This window comes from Salvelinus fontinalis, chromosome 28, assembly GCF_029448725.1.
Source record: "Salvelinus fontinalis isolate EN_2023a chromosome 28, ASM2944872v1, whole genome shotgun sequence".
NCBI lineage: Eukaryota > Metazoa > Chordata > Actinopteri > Salmoniformes > Salmonidae > Salvelinus > Salvelinus fontinalis.
The window spans coordinates 16,966,536-16,990,503 of record NC_074692.1 but is presented as its reverse complement, the minus strand read 5'-3'; the positions used below and the strand labels follow the sequence as shown (position 1 = coordinate 16,990,503).

Below are 23,968 nucleotides of genomic sequence, written 5' to 3'. Positions count from 1 at the left end.
TCACTCTTCCAGTGGCTTTGTGTTCCTGAGACTGATCTGTCCTGCCATCCTCAACCCAAGAATGTTCAACATCATTGCTGGTGAGCCTATACCCTTCTTTGTATTTGGTATTGCATAAATTGATTATTTCTTAGCATGGAATGAACAGTGTGTCCATACATTACTTAATTTACTTGTTCATCTTTTTTTTTGAAGACCCTCCATCTGCAACAGCAGGCCGTACCCTCACATTGATTGCCAAGTCTGTCCAGAACCTGGCTAACCTGGTGGAGTTTGGTGCTAAGGTACGACCACCTTAAAGCTCCTACACTGTTCTGTGTAGGGACGTTTGTATCCCTGTTGTCGTCTAAGCGCAGGCAAACCAAAAAGTGTAAGCCTCCATAGCTGTGCGTTGTACCTTGTTTCCATCCTTCAGGGAACAGTATCTTTACTTTCTGACATAGATGTTAATGTCGTGTGTTCCTCTTTTCAATCCAGGAGCCCTACATGGAGGGTGTGAACCCTTTCATCAAAAACAACAAACACAGGATGATCATGTTTCTGGATGAGTTGGGGGTAGGTTACTTGTTTCCATTTCCGTTAGACACGTGGCAGATCTGTTCCAATGTCTAGGTCAGACGTTAACATGTGTGTCCTTCACAGAATGTCCCTGACCTCCCTGAAACTACAGAGCACTTTAGGACAGACCTGTCCCGTGACCTCGCAGCCCTGCATGAGATCTGTGTCTCTCACTCAGACGACCTCCGCACCCTGAGCAATGAGAGGGGAGCACAGCAGGTGTGTGTGGCAAGTGCATTCAACCAGTGATTGAAAGGCCAAAAAGTATTTTTGAATCTGTTAATGATATGGTACCAAACATGCCATGATGATTGTAAACCATGGCTGTCTCCTGTTTCTCTTTGTAGCACGTGCTGAAAAAGCTGCTGGCCATCACTGAGCTCCTTCAGCAGAAACAGGTTCACTATGCCATGTCCAACAGCAACAGGTAGTACAGCACTCCTCCCCTCTCTCCATCCATCCCGCCTTTTCCTCGCACGGAGTCGCACACGGGAACCGACCACGCATGCTCTACTCATCACCATGGCAACCCACCCCTCATCTCCGACAGCCCCGCCCACCATAATTTCCCATGCCACGAGAACAGCAGCAAACAGAACCAGTACCTAGAAAAACTAAACTTGCACCAGTGACTTCTGATAAACTGTTCATGATTCTGTATGTATCGCACCCCTTTTATTACAAGGGTCAAAGATTTTATTTCAATGCAAAGCGTCACATACCCAAGACATGTTTGTCCACACATCATAGGTTGCCATCTTCAATATGAGGAAAGTCAACTGACATGAAGCTACAGTAAAACCTGTTTCTTATAACTGGATTATGAGCGATAATGCTTTTTATACTGTAATTTGACTTTCTTTTATGGTTGTGACAATGCTGAAACTTAGCGTTTCGTTTTTTTTTTTGTTCTGTTTTAGTTTGAAAATGTTAATGCAGAAAGTATGTCAAATTCTCTTGCTGGAATCATGAGTATATAATTGAGACACTGAATTGTTTTGTTTTCCAACTGTATCATGTTTTAGTTCAGTCTCAATGCCAGACAAGATACATAATCAAAGAAACAGCAGTACAGATTGTATCAGACATGCATGCACTTATTAAACTGTTTTGTAAAGTGGAACCTTTTCTTCCCCAGGTAACTGGTGTATTTCTCCTTAAAACATATCTTTTAGAAGTGCAGCTCTGTATCATAGCCCAGTACACAGGATGCCTGCCTAAACTCTTTCCATGGAATATTCTTGCATACATTTATACCACGTTATCACAAGAGAAACACATTTGGTATTTAAAGGTTGACACCATAAAACGTGTACAAAAATAGGTTTATTATATTACAGGAATAAGTGACAAGACCATAATGTATGGCCCGATAAGAACAAAGAAAAACACATGGTGGACTTTTTCCCCACACTGGGTAGACCACCTGTGAGACCATATTGCTGATCCTTCGGCAAAAGGGGTTGGGTGATATTTGGCTCAAACTAAGGGGATCTATTCAATCCGTATGTCAGAAGTTCAGCATTAGTAATTTAAAGGCAATGTTAACAGAGCGTAGACTGCAAACGCTGATTTGGAAATCCAGGGATACAGACTGAATAAAGCACTAATTGTTTTCTTCATAAGTCATCCAAATCTTCATCTGTCCACTCCTCCTAGAAAACACAGCAAGCTATTAATGACCTGAAATGTAGAGGCACTGGTAGCCAAAATGTATGTGGTTTCACTCACTTCTTCTGTCATGCGGGGCTCTTTCGCTACATGATCGTCATCCTCATATCCTCGTTTTCTTTTCCTGTAAAACAGATTAAGATTTAACTGTCAGATGAAAGAGTGCGCAATTTTTTGTTTGGGTGGTATATGAAGTATTGGTGACCGGTAGGCTAAAACTGACTGGATTTATGGAAGGTAAAGAATCATGGAGATCGGTCTGCTGGAAGCTGTTTTAGCAGGCCACATTTGTTCATCCCTTCAAGTCATGCACATCTCCAGTCCCATGTCATTAGGTAGAGTACCACGGTGAACGCCCTGCAAAGTGACTCTCCGGAGTTCATATCAGATTGTATGAATATAGAAGGGGTAGGGTCTTAAATAAATGGCATTAAGATGTAACTGATCAATGAGGCCTTTTCAACAGCGTACACTTTGTCTTGCAGGACCGAGTGCACCATCATGGCATTGGCTGCCACCATCCAGGTAATGTGAATTCTACAAAGACTGGACGGGTTGGTCACTCAACCAAACCGCCATCAAGCCCTGGCACGGAGCGCTGGACCGGAGACTAGGTGAATTTGTATTGAGCATGTAGCTTTCTGGACGTGTCGGTCCACTATAGCTGACTGTGGATCTGGGAATCTCTTGCCAGTCCCAAAGCCCTGGAACAGACACCGGTGAAATAAGGAAGAACTCTTTACCCAATGCTAGGTTGAACTATATTCAAGCTGAGAGGGCCAGACTGACATGAACAGGACACTGTTAGCCTATTTTGGCAGTTATATTATAGCTTACAGACAGCTAAAGAAAACTGAACTGGATCACCTATATGTTGATTGGCTTGGCCTTTGTCCTGAAATTGGGAGGGGGCCTGACTTGAACCCTAGAGGTACATACACACTGCCTTTTCAACAGTGGAACCTTCCCAGAGGGCCTCGGGGCAGCGGCGAGCCAAAGCATCGTAGCGATAACAACGATCTTCAGGGAAATCTAACATAGCACCTCCAAGACACAAGCCTTAACTCACTTTACACACCACGATTTCACAACCCTAACTCCAAAATGGCAGTTTACAATTCACACTAGCTTCTTATACAGGTAACTGACAAAATAGTGGAAACCCCTGGGTAAATGAGGGTTCTGGAGGCTCTTACGGTGTGGGGTGCATTTTCCTGGCATGGTTTAGGTCCACTCAACCCCTTAAGAGTAGATGACAATGCCCACATCCACAGAGTATGAGTGGTCACAATGGTTTGATGAGCTTGTAAACGATGTAAGCCATGGCCGTCTCAGTCACCAGATCTCAACCAAATTGAACACTTATGGGAGATTCTAGAGCGGCGCCTGAGACGGCGTTTCTACCAACAAAACACCAAATGATGGAATATCTCATGGAAGAATGGTGTTGCCCCCCTCCAATAGAGTTCCAGACACTTGTAGAATCTATGCCACGGTCGCATTGAAGCTGGCGGCTTGTGGTGGCCCAACGTCCTATTAAAGACACTGTGTCGGGGTTATCTTTATTTTTTCAGTTACCTGTATGTAGCACTGAAGCTACTAGCTATATCGTTTGTATGCTGCTTTGCCTGTTATATGACAAAACCAGTGTTTATGTATGATAAGCTATCATACAAATGTTAACCTAACAGTTTGTAAGAACTATTTGTAACATGTGCATGTATAACCCTATGGAAACTGCCCTGATGTCTGGGCCTACATACAGTATGTGCTGCTCTGAGAAACTAAAGGAACTGAGAAATCCTCCCTTTAAGCCTGGGCTCATCAACTGAAGCTTTCATATATTTGCAACTTCAAATGTAACCCTCACTAACCCACTTTCCTTGGCCATAACAAGCCAACACCACACTGACCAAGATAAGAGATTCATTTTGTGCAGGCCATGCCCAGATTTACCTCTGTCGTTTGGATGAGAACTGGCTGACTTAGTACTGCTCATACAAACCACTAAAAAAAGTCTGACTCAATTTAGATGCACTGAAGAGTACACAGACTTTGCAAACCTCACCCGAGTGTTCATAGACTTGAGATTAAACTCCACTCTTCAAATATATAAAATGTCAGCTGTGCTTCATGGAGCGTGAAACGGTTCTGCTTCCTCTTTATTTCATATAGCTAATGTTTATTTTTCTATCTGATCGGCAGAACCGTGAATCTTTTGCATCTTAGATACACTTGATCGACCTGGCTAAATAAAAACGGTTAGTATGTATGGAGAAATGTATTGCTTCATTGCTGCTAGACTATTTACTATGACGGGAGTTTGGAGGAGTCCTGATTGTTATAGTAGTCTCAGAAGCCGGAATATCCTCTCGTTACCGGTCAGCCATTCCTATCACACAATATTAACCTGTTACTCAAGTCAGCTGATAATTTCTACCTTGAAATTCACTCCCTAGTTGTGCGGTAGTGCACCATGTAACAATTGCATGTGTTTGTAACTGACAGATGCATGCACTCAAGAAGGCTATACTTACGTGTTGGAGTTTGTGACAAAGTCAGCATGGACCCTCTCCAGTTTCACTTTGTAAGCGTTCACCTCGTCTGGTTTCGGAAGTTCATACTTTTTCATGAGACTTTTTATCCCTGTGTCAAAAGGAAAAACACATGTTGATGTTTGTCACTGAAACCACATGTTAATGTTGCTTTGTAGAATGTCGATGTGCTGTCAAACAGATCAAACTTGCCACCAAGTGGTTGTAATTGGTAAATGCAACGATGCAGGCAAAAACTACTCACGTCTCATCGCATCGTACATCTTTAAGAGAGTTTCTTTGTCCTCCTTCAGTCCCATACATTCGGTCAGATAGCTATAACAAAAGGGACAACAAAACTAGTTCAAGGCTAAATTGATCATAATTCATGACAACAGATTGTGAGAATACTACCCTGTCTACAATACACTGTGGAAGAATGTTTGTTTTCACTTGCTGTTCTCTAGGCCATGTTCAGCCCATGTCCCCTGGAACATGGCCTTGCTCTAGTCTACACAGAGCCCAGTTAGTGGCCTACCTCTCCATGCTGAGGCCGGCCCGCGACGCACTGTTCAGGATGGCTGTCATGGCTATCTGAGATGGGGGAAACAGCAGCCCACTGTCCGTCAGGGTGACCCGCGTCAGGAAGTCATCAACACTCTTCCTCAGAGACTCTGGGTTCTCCAGAAGAGGGTACCTTGTCTGTGGTAAAGGTCCCCAATAGACAAGAGCTGTTGACTGAAGCCGTAGTTGGCACATAACCTGCTGGGTTTTCTATTCTTACAGAATCAACAAAGTCCACAACATGGCTCTTTCAATCTCAGCAGCATATTCTTGCACTACACTCCACCGGGTTTATGTTCATCTGCTGTATCTCTACTGCGCATCATTGACCCAGTAAGTATTTCCATCTACCCACCTTGATGTCTATGAGCAGGCCCTCCATAGGTCTGTAGGGGGTGTGCACCACCAGGTGGAAGTTGAGCTGCTGAATGAGAAGGAGCTCATACTCTAAAATCTGTTCAAGAGCCCTCTCCTGCCCGGCCGCACTCTCCTGCACAAGATTCCCCACAAACTGGGTGCTGGACACATTAAACTCATCCACCTTACAGGACAGATAGGCACAGATCAGCCTGAAAGAAAAGGAAAGAAAGCAAGAAGCCAGGGCAGAGGTGGGACAAAAAGGGATGATAAGGGTGGCAAGGAGATTGGGAGGAGGAAAAGACGCGAAGAGAGAATGAGGGCGAGAGAGGTTATGCACAGTGAGTTCAGAAATCAAGTTTATCTGTATCTAAATAGGAGTTTCTCAACATATGGCTCTGGGACTACTGGTCAAAGACGAGCCCTTTACTACTCACATGATTGTTCTGGGGTGGTATTCCATCAGTGAGTTGTTCAGGTAAAATCTCCGGAAATACATGATAGCTGTACCCTGTTGAGATGATTGCACTGTTAAGCCCCCTAGACAAATCCAGTTCGTCTAAGTCTGATTTACGGTGTACCCTTACAAAACACATACCACAACAGACTTGGGCATCACAGGCTTGAAAGCATTACAGAAGTCAAGGAGTCTCTTCTCATAGTGTCTGAAAAGGACATTCTCCTCGTGAGCCTCCAGCAGCACGGCGTCACTAACCCCAGGCTTTATCAAGGCAGGGTCAAAGGAAAGGAGGAACAACAAGGGCATTAACAAACTCAATGTTGGACGCAGGTGACAACTATAATCAAAGTTAAAGATCCAATGAGGCCATTTAAAAAAAAAAATCTCTAAATCAAATAATTTCTGTGTAACAAGTACCAAGCAAGAATTTTACTGGGAGTGGTCTGAGTGGGGAGTGGAACATTTTAAATGAGCTGTTATTGGCAGAGAGGTTTGGAACTCTTTCTTATTGGTCTATTAACTAGGCCTAATTCACCAGGCAGTCCAAAGCCAACACAGCCTGTTGTTTTACAATAGGAGCAAATGAATCCGTGTGCAAAACAAGCAAGGGGGTGGGCAGAGCCAAGCACGAGATCCTATTGTCGCATTCTAGCATCTATTTGCATATTTCCGTTAGGGAACGCATACTCTGAAGTGTGCAATAACTCAATTCACCATTGCACTCCTAAACATATTTTTTTCAAACATTGGCAAGGGGTAAAGTCTACAAAACCTAGTCCATTCTGTTTGTAAAAGATTTGTTTTTCTGGAACAGAAAAATGCATTGAGATCGATGAGAAAAATTTGCAGAATTTTGGCCAGAATCCATCTTTTCCCACTGGCTTTCTCACATCTGAGTGTGCAAATGTCAACCGGATGATTAGGATGTATACACCATTATTTTCACAGTATTATTCCAACCTCAGTGTAGAAATACAGTTGAAGTTGGACGTTTACTTACACTTAGGTTGGAGTCATTAAAACTAGTTTTTCAACCGCTCCTTGTTAACAAACTACAGTTTTGTCAAGTCGGTTAGGACATCTACTTTGTGCATGACAATACATTTTTCCAACAATTGTATACAGAAATTATTTCACTTATAATTCACTGTATCACAATTCCAGTGGGTCAGAGGTTTACGTCCACTAAGTTGACTGTGCCTTTAAACAGCATGGAAAATTCCAGAAAATTCTGTCATGGCTTTAGAAGCTTCTGATAGGCTAATTGACATCATTTGAGTCAATTGGAGGTGTACCTGTGGATGTATTTCAAGGCCTACCTTCAAACTCAGTGCCTCTTTGCTTGACATCATTGGAAAATCAAAAGAAATCAGTCAAGACCTGGGAGCAATTTTCAAGCGCCTGAAGGTACCACGTTCATCTGTACAAACAATTGTACACAAGTATAAACACCATGGGACCACGCAGCCGTCATACCGCTCAGGAAGGAGATGCGTTCTGTCTCCTAGAGATGAACGTACTTGGTGCGAAAAGTGCAAATCAATCCCAGAACAACAGCAAAGGACATTGTGAAGATGCTGGAGGAAACCGGTACAAAAGTATCTATATCCACAGTAAAACGAGTCCTATATCGACATAACCTGAAAGGCCGTTCAGCAAGGAAGAAGCCACTGCTCCAAAACCGCCCATAAAAAAGCCAGACTATGGTTTGCAACTGCACATGGGGACAAAGATCATACTTTTGAGAAATGTCCTCTGGTCTGATGAAACAAAAATAGAACTGTTTGGCCAAGATGACCATTGTTATGTTAAGAGGGAAAAGGGGGAGGCTTGCAAGCCAAAGAACACCATCCCAACCATGAAGCACAGGGGTTGCAGCATCATGTTGTGGGGGGGGTGCTTTGCTGCAGTTCACAAAATAGATGGCGTCATGAGGAATGGAAATTTATGTGGATATATTGAAGCAACATCTCAAGACATCAGTCAGGAAGTTAAAGCTTTTTTTTCGCAAATGGGTCTTCCAAATGGACAATGACCCCAAGCATACTTCCAAAGTTGTGGAAAATGGCTTAAGGACAACAAAGTCAAGGTATTGGAGTGGCCATCACAAAGCCCTGACCTCAATTCCATAGAACATTTGTGAGCAGAACTGAAAAAGCATGTGTGAGCAAGGAGGCCTACAAACCGGACTCAGTTACACCAGCTGTGTCAGGAGAAATGGGCCAAAAATCACCAAACTTTGTGGGAAGCTTGTGGAAGGCTATCTGAAACGTTTGACCCGAGTTAAACAATTTAAAGGCAATGCTACCAAATACTAATTGAGTGTATGGTAACTTTTGACCAACGGGGAATGTGATTAAGTAAAAGCTGAAATAAATAATTCTCTACTATTATCCTGACATTTCACATTCTTAAAATAGTGGTGATCCTAACTGACCTAAGACAGGGAATTTTACTATGATTAAATGTCAGGAATTGTGAAAAACTGAGTTTAAATGCATTTGGCTAAGGTGTATGTAAACTTCCGACTTCAAATGTATATATAAAACACAGGAAATCACGTTGTCTGCACTGGGCCTTTTAACATTAGCCTAATGTAAAATGTTTTTAATAATTTTACCTTCCCACTGGCAAGCATTTTGTTGCGATATGTCTGGTTGGCTTCATATCTCAGTTGTTCCAGACTTTCTTCATTGTCGAATGTCCAGTACTTTTTCTGCGAGCTAATGTGAAACATGGTGAAGCTCTGACTGCACATAACAGAAAATTGATTGTCAAATACTGTCACTTGAATAACAGTTACACAACATCACATGTGCAAGCTACGTTAGCAAGCCAACAAACGGATTAGCCTATGCTATAGCATTTGATAGTTCGTTGCCTGTCCAATAGGAAATATTATAGCTAGTTTAAAGAAGCAAGTGACGTTAAGTGGTAGCTAGTATTAAGCAAGCTGGTTGGCAACATTGAAGAGGAAGAGGCCCCATTCTTTCCTTACCTTTTAGCTAGCCGTTGGTAGCTAAGGTGTTAGCTACAGCAACAGCCGGCTAGCACTATCTAGTCGGTCGTTGCTGTTCGACTTGTTAGCGAAGCTTCAACTAGCAGTCTAATCAAACTCCAGATGATCCGTACACACGTTATGATATCACTAACTTGCTAGCTCGATAAACTTAATATCTTTATGATTTTGAAAGTAACTAGCTATCTTAGCAAGTAGCTTTCACATTCATGTCAACAGCATGTCCATTGCGTAGTTGTACCGTAATATATGGTAAAGTGCGCAAATTGATATGAGCATGTAGGTGGGCAGGTTGGCTTTTATTGTCATGATGCTTGACCCAGAGGCAGCTCTGAAGAGTGGTGAGTAGCTAGAACAGCCACAAAGTAATACAAACAATGTAAAACTGAACCTTAACCACACTGCTAACCCAAATGACTAAACCGAACCTTAAATTAAGACCAAAAAGCACATTTTTGTTTTCATGAATTTTATCATATAGACAATTTTGACTCAGCAGCTGGCACGTCAAAAGGAAATTGCTCAGTGCGGCCTTCAGGGCAAGATTCATGACAATAAACGTCAACCTGCTGTACTGTACAGTGGGGCGCACGTATGGGTTCAAGTCAAGATCAACTAGGATGAAGAATTAGACTACACGTTTATATGATTATTATTATCATCACAGCTGGGGCTCTTTTGATCAGGGCATAAAGCTGTGGTAGTGTGATTTTGATAACTGATTATATCAAAGTCAAACAGCTCTTCAACATAACTCTCCATATCTATCTATCACACACACACACGCACACACACACACACACACACACACACACACATACACACACACATACATACATACATACATACATACATACATACATACATACATACATACATACATACATACATACATACATACATACATACACAGAGAGAGAGAGAGAGCAGCAATTAAGTAAAATTATGGGTAGGTCTTTATGCTGAGAAGAATGTCAGAAAGATCAAGGTAGGTGTGGATACACAAGCTGGCCTTTTGGCCATAGGAGAACATAACCTATAATCAGTGGTAGCTTATTACATTTAGCAAAATTTGGGCATCAACTGAGATGATTGTTTAGTTGTTGTTATAGGCACTGTCAGGACATAGTGATGAGTTTTTATTATACAAATAAATGTCCATTTAACAACCAGTTGAGTTCCATTTTCTCTTGACATTTGAAATAACAAGTATGCAGAGGCTTGCTACAAGCTAAAGGCAAGACATTTCTTTGGAATCACTGAAACCCCCACATCTATTCACCAAACTAAAAGCCATGTCATCTCCCGGACAATTTTATTTGTCTATTTGTCAGATCCGTCCCATCGAAATCATAGGCTATGGCCAAAACATAAAAGGGATATTAATTAGCCTTTAGCCAATCAAGGGCAAATGTACTGTTTCTGAGAAATGTGACTCATTGAAATATGAAAACCAGCAACTGACTCAAATGTTTACTATAACAGACTGAAAGGTTTACTCAACCCCCACCCTACCCAGTGGTTCCGTATTGCCTTATTTGCATAAACATTAGTAATTTATGAATAATAAATGGTCTTGCGTTCAGTGGGAGCCATTCATTTGAATATCACCATAGCACTACAGTTGTATGTCCTGTGTGCGGTGTTATCACGAAGCCCTTAAAGCCTGCATATTGAACCAAAAACAGAGGAAATGCTATAACAGGTATGTGAGACTTTTCAATATTTTTATGTCTTGCACGCGCTGTCAATCGGCAGTACATTTTCAGCCTGAGCGTTTTAACAGATATGGTTTTATTATGGCATGCTATGTACAGGGAGCTTGTATCTAGCCTACAATACCGACCGCTCGTTCTTTGCCCTGTGAATTGCATAAACATGAAGCGTCAATGCATTATTGATGAGACCATAGCAACGTATATAGCTATGGTTTGTGTGTGTACGCGCGTCATGTGTGCATATGTGCGTGTATGTGGGTGTGTTCGTGTTCACTTCTAGGTGGTTTCACCCTGCCTTTGATAACATGCAGCTAGGCATGTATATAGCATAAATCTACACTTTCCTGTTGTTGTCAACAAGATGTAGCCTAGTTTCCCTATTTGCATTATTTTCCCCCTGTGTATGGGATGTGTGAGAGAGAGAGAGAGAGAGAGAGAGAGAGAGAGAGAGAGAGCGAGAGAGAGAGAGAGAGAGAGAGAGAGAGAGAGAGAGAGAGAGTCTTGATACATATTGCTATCTGTGTGACTAAGGGCTGTGTTTATGCGTTCTGACAGAATGTGAGTGGTGGGAAATCACGCAGGGTTGCTTTGGCATCAGCAGATCAACCAAATGATCTGAGCAACACCCTGATCGAGTTACTCTTATTTAGTCTAAAATGAACTGCATTCGCACTAGCCTGTGCAGCATGATGCAAAAATATTGCTTCATCTGAAAAGCTTCAGGCATTGACACATTAATGCTAGTTCCAGAGACTGTCTTTGAGCAGCAATTTGAATATGAAATAGGAATAATAATGTGGAATGGGGATTGCCTTGTTGGCTGTACTTTACTGCGATGATGCTTTTTGTGATGTTGTCATCATGATCTGATTGTAGTGCATATTGCTATCTGAGTGATTGATTGACACCTTTTTCACAAGCATTATACTGTACCACATACTGAACACCAGACACGAAAGGATTTCCATTCAAATTGAATATGTGTTTTATACAATTAAAGTTAGCGGGTCCAATACTAGCCTACTGTTTATTATTCCTTATGAATCTAGAAGCTCTAAATGTTCTCTAAACACACTACACACCTGTCATCTGTAAGGTGGTTACCATGATGAGGGACAAGACAGGCCAAAGGGAAGGCTACTTGCTCTACCAATTAACCTTATATGTTGTGGACCCAGTCAGTATGATTAGGATTGTGATGAAGAAAACTGATTGGAGCCATGATGACCATGGAACAATGATGATGATGATGGTTATGATGATGATTATGAGGGTGTTGACCAGGTTGATGATGATAATGATGGGTTCCTATCTTTGTTTTTTTTTCTAATTTACATGGTTGTTCTTCATTTTTTGTCAGAATCATGTGATGGCATTCAGGTATTGGCAGTGGTCATTGACAGAACATTACATAACATTTGGTTTGAGATTGGAGTTGAATGATGTTTATTTGTACAGATGTGTTTATTAATTCTTAAAGATGCATGTTATTTTTATGGCCCGTTCTTCCTTACCGGCATGTTAGTCTATATTACATGTGACAATCAGTGTCACATTTTTTTTAATCAATGTGTACTCTGGCTTAGACACACTCAGTGAATTCCTTATTTACATCCCCATCATGCCAATATTAATTATTGCTCTCCACAATACCCACCCCTTTTAATTTCCATACCAACCCTTGATGCAGTGGTTGCCATGGTGACCAGGAGTTGCTGTGGTAATTTCAGTAGCGCCCCCAAGGACATGCATTGGGTCAGGTGCGTACTGACATAGAGCTCCCTCAAGAGCACATCTCGCCACCACTAGAGTGTGTGAATGGAATTACACTGGTACAGGATCGACTCCTGTGCTCAGTAATGAAACCAATTTTGTTTTTTTGAGTGTTTAATTTAGTCTTTTTTTATATGGATATATCCCACATACATTATGTCGCCAAGCTTGTTGATCTGACAATGTAAGTGCTCTCTGTTGAATCAGATTAACTTGGGAGTATGCCCGTGTGTGTATGTATGTATGTGTGTATGTGTGTGTGTGTTTGTCTGAGTGTGAATGGGTTTCTCCAGCCAGCCAGGTTGGCATTAAACCTCCTCCCCCCCCTCCCCCTCTCCCTCAGACAGCTAGCGCTCCCCTTCCACCCCTCTGCCTAATTGAGCTTTGTGTCTACCTTCTCTCCATTCAAATCCAGACACATTTGCATGCGCTGTACGCCAACTCCCCAGCTGTACAGTAGCGCACTAAATGAGGAACACGGACCTGCTTTACGTGATGTGCATTCTAAACAGGCAGGGAACCAGCTCTACTCCTCTCCCCTGGAAACACATCCATTCATCCATCTATCCATCCACACTGGGAGGAGCAAAGAAAGAGGGGGAAAAGGGCAGAAATAAATTGCTGGCTGTTTATTTCCATAAATGTATGGCGATATATCACACACACACACACACACACACACACACACACACACACACACACACACACACACACACACACACACACACACACACACACACACACACACACACACACACACACACACACACACACACACACACACACACACTCACACACTCACACACACAGAGCGAAGTAAGGAATTCTGACAGAAGTAAGTGTTTCTATTAGTACAATATTTCTTATCTGGTCTGAGTTACAACCCCAATGTACCTTCCAAGCTACATTAAAGATGCATGCACATCCTTAAGGGGAATGTTAAGACCCCAAGGCCAATCTTTTATTCACCTATTGGCTGGATCTTGCTCACATTTCAACTCATTTCTGGATTCAATCAAAAGACTGACTTGAAGGTTCGCTGAAATCAGATGCTCCACAGTCTAATAGAAGTCTAACAGCGATGTCCTTGGTAGACAATAGTTGGGCTGCACTCAAGAATCCCTCCTCGGATATGCCAATGGACAAGTTATTGGATCAAATTTATCAACACATTCACCAGGAATACAAATCTGCTATGGCAATGTTTCTGCTTTTGTTGTTTTATGGATCCATTAGTGTGTGAATGTTAGCTGTAAGTGTAGACCTACTCCAAAAGTTTGGGTAAGAGGCCGTGTTTCAAGGTTGGTACTGAATGTCTTTGTAAATATTGGTACATGTGGACACAGGCTGAAGACCCATATTGTGCTCTGTCACTCAGACTGTCTCCATCCCGAGTGAAAAGGGGAGAGAGATGTGAAAGTGCAGGCATTCATGTGAAAATCCAATCCTTCACAGTACACAGCCCCTGCAAAGTCTTCCAAATGACCCTTTATATCAATGTGCCATGTCCGCACCTTTCCAAATAGCCAGCCCATTTCACCGACATGGATACATGTGGGCTGCTGCTTGAGTAATGTATGACCTGTCTGTGCAATGTGTTCTCTGTCTGCCCCTCGTGTGTGTGTGTGTGTGTGTGTGTGTGTGTGTGTGCGTGCGTGCGTGCGTGCGTGTGTGTGAGAACGAGAGAAGGAGAGAACGAGAGAGAGAGATCAAATAGAGAGAAGAGAGAGAGAGCATGTGAGAATGAACATTTCCATGGACAGCAGTGTAAAGTATGGAGAAATACATGAGAGGCTCCAATGGAAAGATGCACAAGGTTGACTGAATGAAGATAGGTTGTATAACCTACCTTTACAGTATGTCCTACTACTTGTGGTTTTGGTGCGTAGGGTTTTCCTCTGATTCTCTTGTAAGCTAGTAGCTACTGGAATTGAGATGGGAACGGCATATCGGCTATACATAGCTTGCGCCGTTGAGAATATATCCAAGTCATGATGGGCATATCCCAAATCAAATCAATTAGTAGCTTAAATATCTGAAAACCTCACAGTATGCTAGTGGTGGATGTAGATGTTTCCCTGTTGGGGGATTGTTTGTTTGTTTGAAAAAGGAACACATTAGCCTGTTAATAACGCACGGCGAAAATATTTTTGTTCCATTTTGTTTACCTTGTTTGTATTGTCATGAGAATAATATAGCCTATTGCATAATGAAATATCAATGCTTCAGTGCTTCAAATAACCGATAAACAAGCCATATTTGTTACATGTTTCCATAGGCTTTCTGTCTGATATTGTAATAGTTGTGCATTCCATCAATTAGCCTACATTGTGGTGAAGCTTAGATTTATTTTAGCTAAATAAATAGATCGAAAAAAGACTAGAAGGCCTATTAGGGATGTCCTGTCATTTTTAAATAGGCTAATCTAAGACATGACAGGGTGTACGAAAAAAATTGGCAATATTTGAGTTTATGGAGGCTGTTGCTGTTTTAGTTTTTTTACTGATTGGAAATTCGAGGGTTAGACGCTGGGTGTTGATTGGCTGAAGTGCTGCACTATAATCACGTGGTGCCCCTATGATCTATCCCGTCTTTAATTGCTTTTCCTCACATGAAAAGCATTAAATGGCCAGTGATGATTCACCGCTGAACATGTCAAGCCTTCCAGGGACTTCAACAAAAAGCATGGCAGGTGGATCAGGCATCACAGTCACAAGTTCCCTGTTTTCCCTGACAAATGTGCAGTTTAAATCACACTCAAATAATTTTAAAACACTCAGTAGTTTGGCAATTACAAGCATATTGTTCCATAAATATTGCAAATGGAAGTCCTAAACTTTTAGTGAACACCTAAAAAGATTGGAGTTTGACATGAGACTGAGACAAGTTAAACAATAGCATCCCTCTGGGCACAGACGTTAATTCAATGTCTATTCCATGTCGGTTCAATGTAATTTCCGTGAAATGATGTGGAAACAACGTCGATTCAACCAGTGTGTATCCAGTGGGATATGGTATACTGGGAACAAGTTAACAACTGGCATATTGTACAACATATATTTGCATTAGATCTGTTTTTAATTGAACGCTTTCTAACTGAGGCATTTTGATCACGCTGCTCATGCAGGGATTTTAGAATTTAGAATTAAGCTATATTCATTTCAAAAAGTGCACAGCATATTGCTCATCATTTTTGTTCCTCTTATTTTTAGAACAAATGAATTTCTTAATTCAGTATTTAGAGAATAGACAATAAAATTGGGTATGTGCATGTTGCATTTTTATTGTAGGCTATATGAAGCATCCCCTTTGCTAACTATAAAGACAATTTGATTAAGCCCATAATACCAATGGGTCCATGAATTCTCTTTAATTTTCCCTCACAGTTCAATTCAACAGCACTCTAGTTATTGATTTGATTCAAGCAATTTCCAAGGTATGGATGTCTTGAATCATGTGCACGGTCAATAGCAAAGGCTTTGTGTTTCTGTGTAGGAAGTGCCTACATCTTAAATGGTATGCTATTTGATTCTGAATAATGCCTTTTAAGGATCTCTCTATCTCTCTCCCTGTGTGTGTGTGTGTGTGTGTGTGTGTGTGTGTGTGTGTGTGTGTGTGTGTGTGTGTGTGTGTGTGTGTGTGTGTGTGTGTGTGTGTGTGTGTGTGTGTGTGTGTGTGTGTGTGTGTGTGTGTGTGTGTGTGTGTGTGTGTGTGTCTCTATTTTGCACTTACAAAAAGACCAATGTCACCCAGCTTGAGTGATAACTCTAGTAAATATAATATCCACTAGATGGTGCCACGGTACTATCGTGTGGGTTTCTGATGCTTTGGACAATACTCTTGGTAAAGGAATTCAAGGATGTGTTTGTTAACTTTCATGGGAAATGTCTTCAGTGTGGTGTATATTTAAATCATATGGTTATTGTTCACATAGAAGTTAATAAGGACCGCCCAGAAAAGTAATGTTCTTACTGTTTAATTTATAGTTTAGATCATCACTATGCGTTATTAACAGGCTAATGGGTTCATTTTTCAACCAAACAATCTCCCAACACAGAAACTACTCTACATCAACCACTAGCATACTGTGGGTTTTTTAATAATATTTACGAAATTAATTGATTTGTGATGGGATATGCCCATCACGATTTCGCAATATTCTTAATGGCGCAAGCTATGTGTAGCCTATATCCCATTCCCTCTTTCTCGCTCTCTCTTTTCGCTCTCTTTTCCACACACACAAATTAGAGCAGAGTGTTATTAGCTCATAGTTGTTTTATGGGCCACCCTGTTTGTCTTGTCTCAGGTTCTCTGTGGGTCTGAATAGCCATGGTAAAGAGAGGGGGGAAGCACTGTAGACGTACAAACCGACAGCACTGTGAGACACTATGGAGATTACAGGTAGCCCTTCATTAAACCATGGTCCAGTCTAACGGACCCTTTTGCCTGTGTCCTTTATTCATTTCCCCAGTCCCTTTCTCTCTGAAAGAGACCCAATAGAGCCCAGCAGGTGAATGTAAAGAAACACCAAAGGACTCCCCTCCGACCAGCCTTTCACATGTGGACAATACCCTGCCCACCTCTTGTACCACCACATTAAAAACATGATTAAAACTCTGCCTGTTAGGTATTGATTGAGGGTGCAAAACTAAAACCAACAAAAATCCTGCGCCAGAATCCCCCAAAAGAGAATAAGGCCCTCCCCCAAAGGCTGGGGATGAAATGCTTGTGAGGTTTGTGTTTCCTGTGTGTGTGTGTGTGTGTGTGTGTGTGTGTGTGTGTGTGTGTGTGTGTGTGTGTGTGTGTGTGTGTGTGTGTGTGTGTGTGTGTGTGTGTGTGTGTGTGTGTGTGTGTGTGTGTGTGTGTGTGTGTGTGTGTGTGTGTGTGTGTGTGTGTGTGTGTGTGTGTGTCTATGCCAGGGGTGTATAGAGGAGAAGGCCATAATTAATTTGAAGGTTAGGTTGCTCAGGAAACAAGGAAAGAAAGATCTCACTGTACATTCTTTCTCACAAGTACAATGTCAGACACAATGACTCTAAAGACAACCGTGTGTGTATAGCTTGATGTGTTTCCCACGCCCTGTTCAATTTGCTATTTTTGATTGCATTAAAAGTAATAATATCTAATTCACAATTAAGTCGTTCATTTTTCCGTGTTTCAGCTCAGTTAGTATTTTTGTAAACCTATCTTTCAATGCAATATGAGCAAATGCAAAGTTTCTTTGTATACTGTATACCAAAAGAAACTGTCTCTGTTGTCTTGAAGGGATTTGCATTGAAGGAAATTGGGATGAATAAGTGAAGTCAAGTGTTAACCCACTAAGCAAAAACTGGTTGAATCAACATTGTTTCCACGTCATTTTAACCAGAAAATTCTGTGTGATGATGTTGAATCAACATGGAAAACTGATTGGATTTGATATCATTTATCAATATAACTAATACTTTTAACCTAAATCCAATGACTGTGAAATGTTTTGTTGATTTCAAATCAATTCAAGTTTTTTGGTAGAATTTCACGTTGGTATCACGTTAGTTGACAACTCAACCACATGTAAATCAAAACTACAGTGCCTTGCAAAAGTATTCACCCCCCTTGGCATTTTCCCTATTTTGTTGCATTACAACCTGTAATTTAAATAGATTTTTATTTGGATTTCATGTAATGGACATACACAAAATAGTACAAATTTGTGAAGTAAAATGAAAAAATAACTTGTTTCAAAAAATGCAAAAAAACGAAAAGTGGTCTGTGTATATGTATTCACTCCCTTTGCTATGAAACCCTAAATAAGATCTGGTGCAACCGATTACCTTCAGAAGTCACATAATTAGTTAAATTAAGTCCACCTGGGTGCAATCTAAGTGTCACATAATCTGTCACGTGATCTCAGTATATATACACCTGTTCTGAAAGGCACCAGAGTCTGCAACACCAAGCAAGGGGCACCACCAAGCAAGCGGCACCATGAAGACCAAGGAGCTCTCCAAACAGGTCAGGGACAAAGTTGTGGAGAAGTACAGATCAGTGTTGGGTTATAAAAGAAATATCAAAAACTTTGAACATCCCATGGAGCACCATTAAATCCATTATTAAAAAATGGAAAGAATATGGCACCACAACAAACTTGCCAAGAGAGGGCCACCCACCAAAACTCACAGACCAGGCAAAGAGGGTATTAATCAGAGAGGCAACAAAGAGACCAAAAATAACCCCGAAGGAGCTGCAAAGCTTCACAGAGGAGATTGGAGAATCTGGGACCACTTTAAGCCGTACACTCCACAGAGCTGGGCTTTACGGAAGAGTGGCCAGAAAAAAGCCATTGCTCAAAGAAAAAAATAAGCAAACACGTTTGGTTTTTGCCAAAATGCATGTGGGAGACTCCCCACACATATGGAAGAATGGACTCTGGTTAGATGAGACAATTTTAGCTTTTTGGCCATCAAGGAAAACGCTATGTCTGGTGCAAACCCAACACCTCTCATCACCCCGAGAATACCATCCCCAGAGTGAAGCATGGTGGTGGCAGCATCATGCTGTGGGTATGTTTTTCATCGGCAAGGACTGGAAAACTGGTCAGAATTGAAGAAATGATGCATGGCGCTAAATACAGGGAAATTCTTAAGGGAAACCTGTTTCAGTATTCAATCGATTTGAGACTGGGACAGAGGTTCATCTTCCTGCAGGACAATGAACCTAAGCATACTGATAAAGCAACACTCAAGTGTTTTAAGGGAACATTTAAATGTTTTGGAATGACCTAGTCAAAGCCCAGACGTCAATCCAATTGAGAATCTGTGGTATGACTTAAAGATTTCTGTAAACTAGCGGAACCCATCCAACTTGAAGGAGCTGAAGCAGTTTGCGCGCTCAAGTTTTCATTTTTTTTTGTCACATTTCTATTTTGCTTTACAATTTAAAAATATGTTGCATCTTCAAAGTGGTAGGCGTGTTGTGTTAATCAAATTATACATACCCCCCCAAAAAATCTATTTTAATTCCATGTTATAAGGCAGCAAAATAGGAAAAATGCCAAGGGGGGTGAATAATTTCACAAGCCACTGTAGATGTTGAACTGACATCTGTGTACGGTGGGTAAGAATGCTGAGCTATAATTTGAGGTTTATCACAAGTTGTCATTGGTTGCAATATATCACCATATACTGTATCTATAAAGTGATTTTCAATTTAATTGATACCATTCAATCAGCTTCTGTAAAATGCATCATTAATGCATATTAAATTGTCATTCATCTAACTCAACTGAGGACTGTTACTGTTTCTGGTGTGTCTTTCGCTCTTTGCCTCTAAAAATAAGTAGAGAAGGATTTAACTCAGAATACATTCTTTTGGTTTCATTCAGTCTATGCATCCTTTCAGTATACTTTCTGTGAGAGTTTTGATATTTTGCATTTGCCTCCATTAATAACATAATTAGGATGATCTTCCACACTGTATGGTGTTCCCTTGTTGAAAGGACTCTAACAAGCTTTTTTGCCTGTATGACGACATAGAAATGCTTTTGATTAGAAAGGAAAAAGCGGGAAAATTAGCTTTTTACATATCTGTGAATATGTGTGTGTATGTGTCTAGAGAGAGAGAGTCCCAAAAACACCATAAATATCGTATTTCTTTGTTTGGCGGAAGTTTGAAACATATTCATGTTTCCCCAACAAATACCAGTGTCATATTTTTCCTTTGTAAGTCACCTTCCAAACAGTGAATCCTGACAATTATCCAGGGGAAATTCCTGATCAAAACCATCCTTTTTCTGTCTACAGCTCACTTCCATCACGTTCTGTGCTATAGGAGACCTCTCCCTATATTTTAATTTGGTTTTTGAAGTTTGTGTTGCATCACTCATAATATGAAATGCTAAAATCGCTTTTACGAAACGATTAAGTCATACAATAGATATCATGCGTTACAATATTGTGTCGTTTTATTGATACTATACAGAGTTAAAAAGATATTATGAAAACTTGGTAATTTGTGCTGTAGCCTACCACTGAACATTTTCAATAATTAAACAGCTTGTTCCCTATTCGAACAACAGAGGGCGATGTGCATTGTACTAAATAATATAAATAATGTGAGTTGTAACAAACATGTAAAGGGACTATGGTTTGTCTGTGTATGCTTTTGTAATAGTTTGATGGTCACATCATTGCTAATTCTAAATCAACATCTTAATCATGCTGGTGGGAATCTAAGTTGTCCTCATTCCATTAGAAATCATTTGGATAGGCAATAACTAGTTTTACCTTTGGTGTAAGAAAATAAAAAGACAACCCGTAAATCAAAATGTGTCTTGATTCAGAGAATTCATGTATTCTTCACAATGACACTAGGTTGCAATGGCATGCAATACATTGCAACAAAAATAGCGAGGAATAGAAAGAGCTTACATGTACCATTCAAAGAGGTTAGAAATCCTCATTCAGAGGAAATTGACATGTTTGAAAATGAGGTGAAGGAGGGAGAGAGGGGGGGGACCAGAGAAAGAGGCCCCTCAGGCTATCTCCTATGGTAAAGTGGCTCTAGGCTGTGGCTGAAGTGTATTTAACACAGCCTACGCAGTATTCAGAGAAGGGTTAGGGTACCACGCCTACACCAAGACCCTGCAGCCCCCTTGATTCAGTGAACTCTATCTCACACACACACACACACACACACACTCACATCCCTCCTGTCAGTCAATGTGTCTGAATGAATGACTTTATGTTGTTTTTTTGTCATACAAACAAAGTACATGTGGGGGTAAAAAATACAAATAGGGAAACTAGGCTACATCTTGATGTTGACAACAATAGGAGATTTATACTATATAAATAGCTTTAAACAAAACAAAGATTACTATTTTTTTTGTTACTAGAATGTTTTAAGAATATAATCAGTGGTGCAAAGAACTTAAAAAAATATATTTTAAGTACTACTTAAGGACTTTACTTTACTATTTATAGTTTTGACAACTTTTACTTTTGCCTCACTATATTCCTAAAGAAAATACTGTACTTTTTCTCCATACGCTTTCCCTGACACCTAAAAGTACTCGTTACATTTTGAATGCTTGGAAGGACAGGAAAATGGTCAAATGCACACACTTATCAAGAGAACATCCTTGGTCATCCCTACTGCCTCTGATCTGGCGCACTCACTAAACACACATGCTTTGTTTGTAAGTGATGTCTGCGTTTTAGAGTGTGCCCCTGGCTATCCATAAGTAAAAAATAAAATAAATAAAAACATTAAATGGTGCGGTCTGGTTTGCTTAATAAAAGGAATTTGAAATTATTTATACTTTTACTTTTGATACGTAAGTATATTTAATAAATACAAATACTTGACTTTTACTCAAGTAGTATTTTACTGGGTGACTTTCACTTTTACTTGAATCATTTTCTATTAAGGTTGCCTCTCTGCATGCATGACTCACACTTGCAGACTCAGTAGCCTCAAGTTATTTTACACGCGCTTGTACACATACTGTAGGTATTAGACAAATATCCACCCACATGGTATTTATAAAGAAGGTCAGAGCGATACGTACATTCAGAGATGTACACTGAGTATACCAAACATTAGAAACACCTTCCTAATATTGAGTTGCACCCCCCCGTTTAGCCCAAAGAACAGCTTCAATTCGTTGGCCTATGGACTCTTCAAGGTGTCGAAAGTGTACCAAATTGATGCTGGCCCATGTTGACATTGCAGGCAATCTCAACGCTGTGCGTTACAGGGAAGACATCCTCCCTCATGTGGTACCTTTCTTGCAGGCTCATCCTGACATGACCCTCCAGCATGACAATGCCACCAGCCATACTGCTCGTTCTGTGCGTGATTTCCTGCAAGACAGGAATGTCAGTGTTCTGCCATGGCCAGCGAAGAGCCCGGATCTCAATCCCATTGAGCACGTCTAGGACCTGTTGGATCGGAGGGTGAGGGCTAGGGCCATTCCCCCCAGAAATGTCCGGGAACTTGCTGGTGCCTTGGTGGAAGAGTTGGGTAACATCTCACAGCAAGAACTGGCAAATCTGGTGCAGTCCATGAGGAGGAGATGCACTGCAGTACTTAATGCAGCTGGTGGCCACACCTGATACTGTTACTTTTGATTTTGACCCCCCCTTTATTCAGGGACACATTATTCAATTTCTGTTAGTCACATGTCTGTGGAACTTGTTCAGTTTATGTCTCAGTTGTTGAATCTTGTTATTTTCGTACAAATATTTACACGTTAAGTTTGCTGAAAATAAACGCAGTTGACAGTGAGAGGACATTTCTTTCTTTGCAGAGTTTTACAATCCATGTCTCAATTGTCTCAAGGCTCAAAATCCTTCTTTAACCCTGGCTCATCCTCTTCATCTACACTGATTGAGGTGGATGTTACAAGTGACATCATAGCATAAGGGATCCTAGCTTTCACCTGGTCAGTCTATGTCATGGAAAGAGCAGATGTCCTTAATGTTTTGTATATTCAGTGTATATTGCCGTGTTTGTGTCTTTATTGCTTTGATTTGCAAAATATGAAGCAGGAAAATCCTGACAAATGAGAAATACATGCATTTCCGCTCCCTAACAGAGTCTAAATGAAGCTCATATCTTATATGAGTCATGCCTAAAAATGATTTACATAACGCAGAGGCAAGATATTTTTCTTAAATCTAAAGCCATTGGTTGAGGTTGATGTAGAGTTTATTTTCTATACATAGACTGTATTGAAGCCATGTCTGTATCAGAACAATGTTGTATGAGTTGTAGGCTGAAGGTTTAGCAGTTGTTGTGGTTGTTGTGTGTGTCATGGTGGGTGACACAGTGCTTAATGCATGTTTAAGTCCCATTATTCCTTGATATTGCAAAGACGGTCAGACTCTTGCTATTAGTCTCTGCTGAGGTTAAGGTGCCCTAAGGCAACAGTAGAGAGAGTATCAACATCAGAATAAAGGACTATCTCTCCTCGATGTGCTCCCTGAATGTATCTCACTCTATGGCAGTTTTCTCCAATGGAAATGGACTGGTGCATTAGCCGACAGGGTTTTGGTGGAATAACAGTTAGTGTGTGTGCGTGCGTGTGCGTGTGTGTGTGTGTGTGTGTGTGTGTGTGTGTGTGTGTGTGTGTGTGTGTGTGTGTGTGTGTGTGTGTGTGTGTGTGTGTGTGTGTGTGTGTGTGTGTGTGTGTGTGTGTGTGTGTGTGTGTGTGTGTGTGTGTGTGTGTGTGTGTGTGTGTGTGTGTGTGATAGATGCGTACGTGTGTGTGTGTGTGCAAGTGCGTGAGCGTGTTTGTGTGTACACGCGTCGCTCCATTTTTGTTTGTGTC

At 41.0% G+C, this 23,968-nt stretch overlaps 2 protein-coding genes and 1 long non-coding RNA gene across 5 annotated transcripts in view; 2 read left to right on the top strand and 1 right to left on the bottom strand.

Moving 5' to 3' along the window:
- LOC129826300 (ras GTPase-activating protein 1-like) overlaps positions 1 to 4,042 on the top strand; it is a 58,621-nt gene extending 54,579 nt beyond the window's left edge. For all 3 annotated transcript variants that reach the window (XM_055886868.1, XM_055886867.1, XM_055886869.1), the window contains 6 exons: positions 13 to 80; positions 196 to 284; positions 478 to 555; positions 643 to 777; positions 906 to 985; positions 2,715 to 4,042. In XM_055886868.1, the coding sequence (XP_055742843.1) occupies positions 13 to 80; positions 196 to 284; positions 478 to 555; positions 643 to 777; positions 906 to 985; positions 2,715 to 2,763 (499 nt within the window). In that variant the 3' untranslated portion in view covers positions 2,764 to 4,042. The remainder of the gene's footprint in view (positions 1 to 12; positions 81 to 195; positions 285 to 477; positions 556 to 642; positions 778 to 905; positions 986 to 2,714) is intronic.
- ccnh (cyclin H) lies at positions 1,865 to 9,415 on the bottom strand. The gene is made up of 10 exons (XM_055886870.1): positions 9,143 to 9,415; positions 8,765 to 8,894; positions 6,283 to 6,405; positions 6,122 to 6,195; positions 5,683 to 5,896; positions 5,302 to 5,465; positions 5,029 to 5,099; positions 4,767 to 4,875; positions 2,290 to 2,353; positions 1,865 to 2,213 (listed from the first exon to the last, which is right to left on the bottom strand). Exons 2-10 carry the CDS (start codon positions 8,879 to 8,881, stop codon positions 2,178 to 2,180), a joined length of 972 nt encoding a protein of 323 aa, XP_055742845.1. The 5' UTR covers positions 8,882 to 8,894; positions 9,143 to 9,415; the 3' UTR covers positions 1,865 to 2,177.
- A 1,225-nt stretch (positions 9,416 to 10,640) lies between these two features.
- LOC129826299 (uncharacterized) lies at positions 10,641 to 23,610 on the top strand. Its single transcript, XR_008755012.1, has 2 exons — positions 10,641 to 10,868; positions 22,431 to 23,610. It is a non-coding gene; the product is annotated as an uncharacterized LOC129826299 (long non-coding RNA).
- The last annotated feature ends 358 nt before the right edge of the window (positions 23,611 to 23,968 follow it).

Coding starts and splice junctions, on each gene's coding strand:
- ccnh (XM_055886870.1), bottom strand. CDS start 8,881: ATGTTTCACATTAGCTCGCAGAAAAAGTACTGGACATTCGACAATGAA. Junction 5,466..5,682: donor GCCTGCTCATAGACATCAAG/GTGGGTAGATGG, acceptor CCTTTACCACAG/ACAAGGTACCCTCTTCTGGA. Junction 2,354..4,766: donor TTTGTCACAAACTCCAACAC/GTAAGTATAGCC, acceptor TCTGTTTTACAG/GAAAAGAAAACGAGGATATG.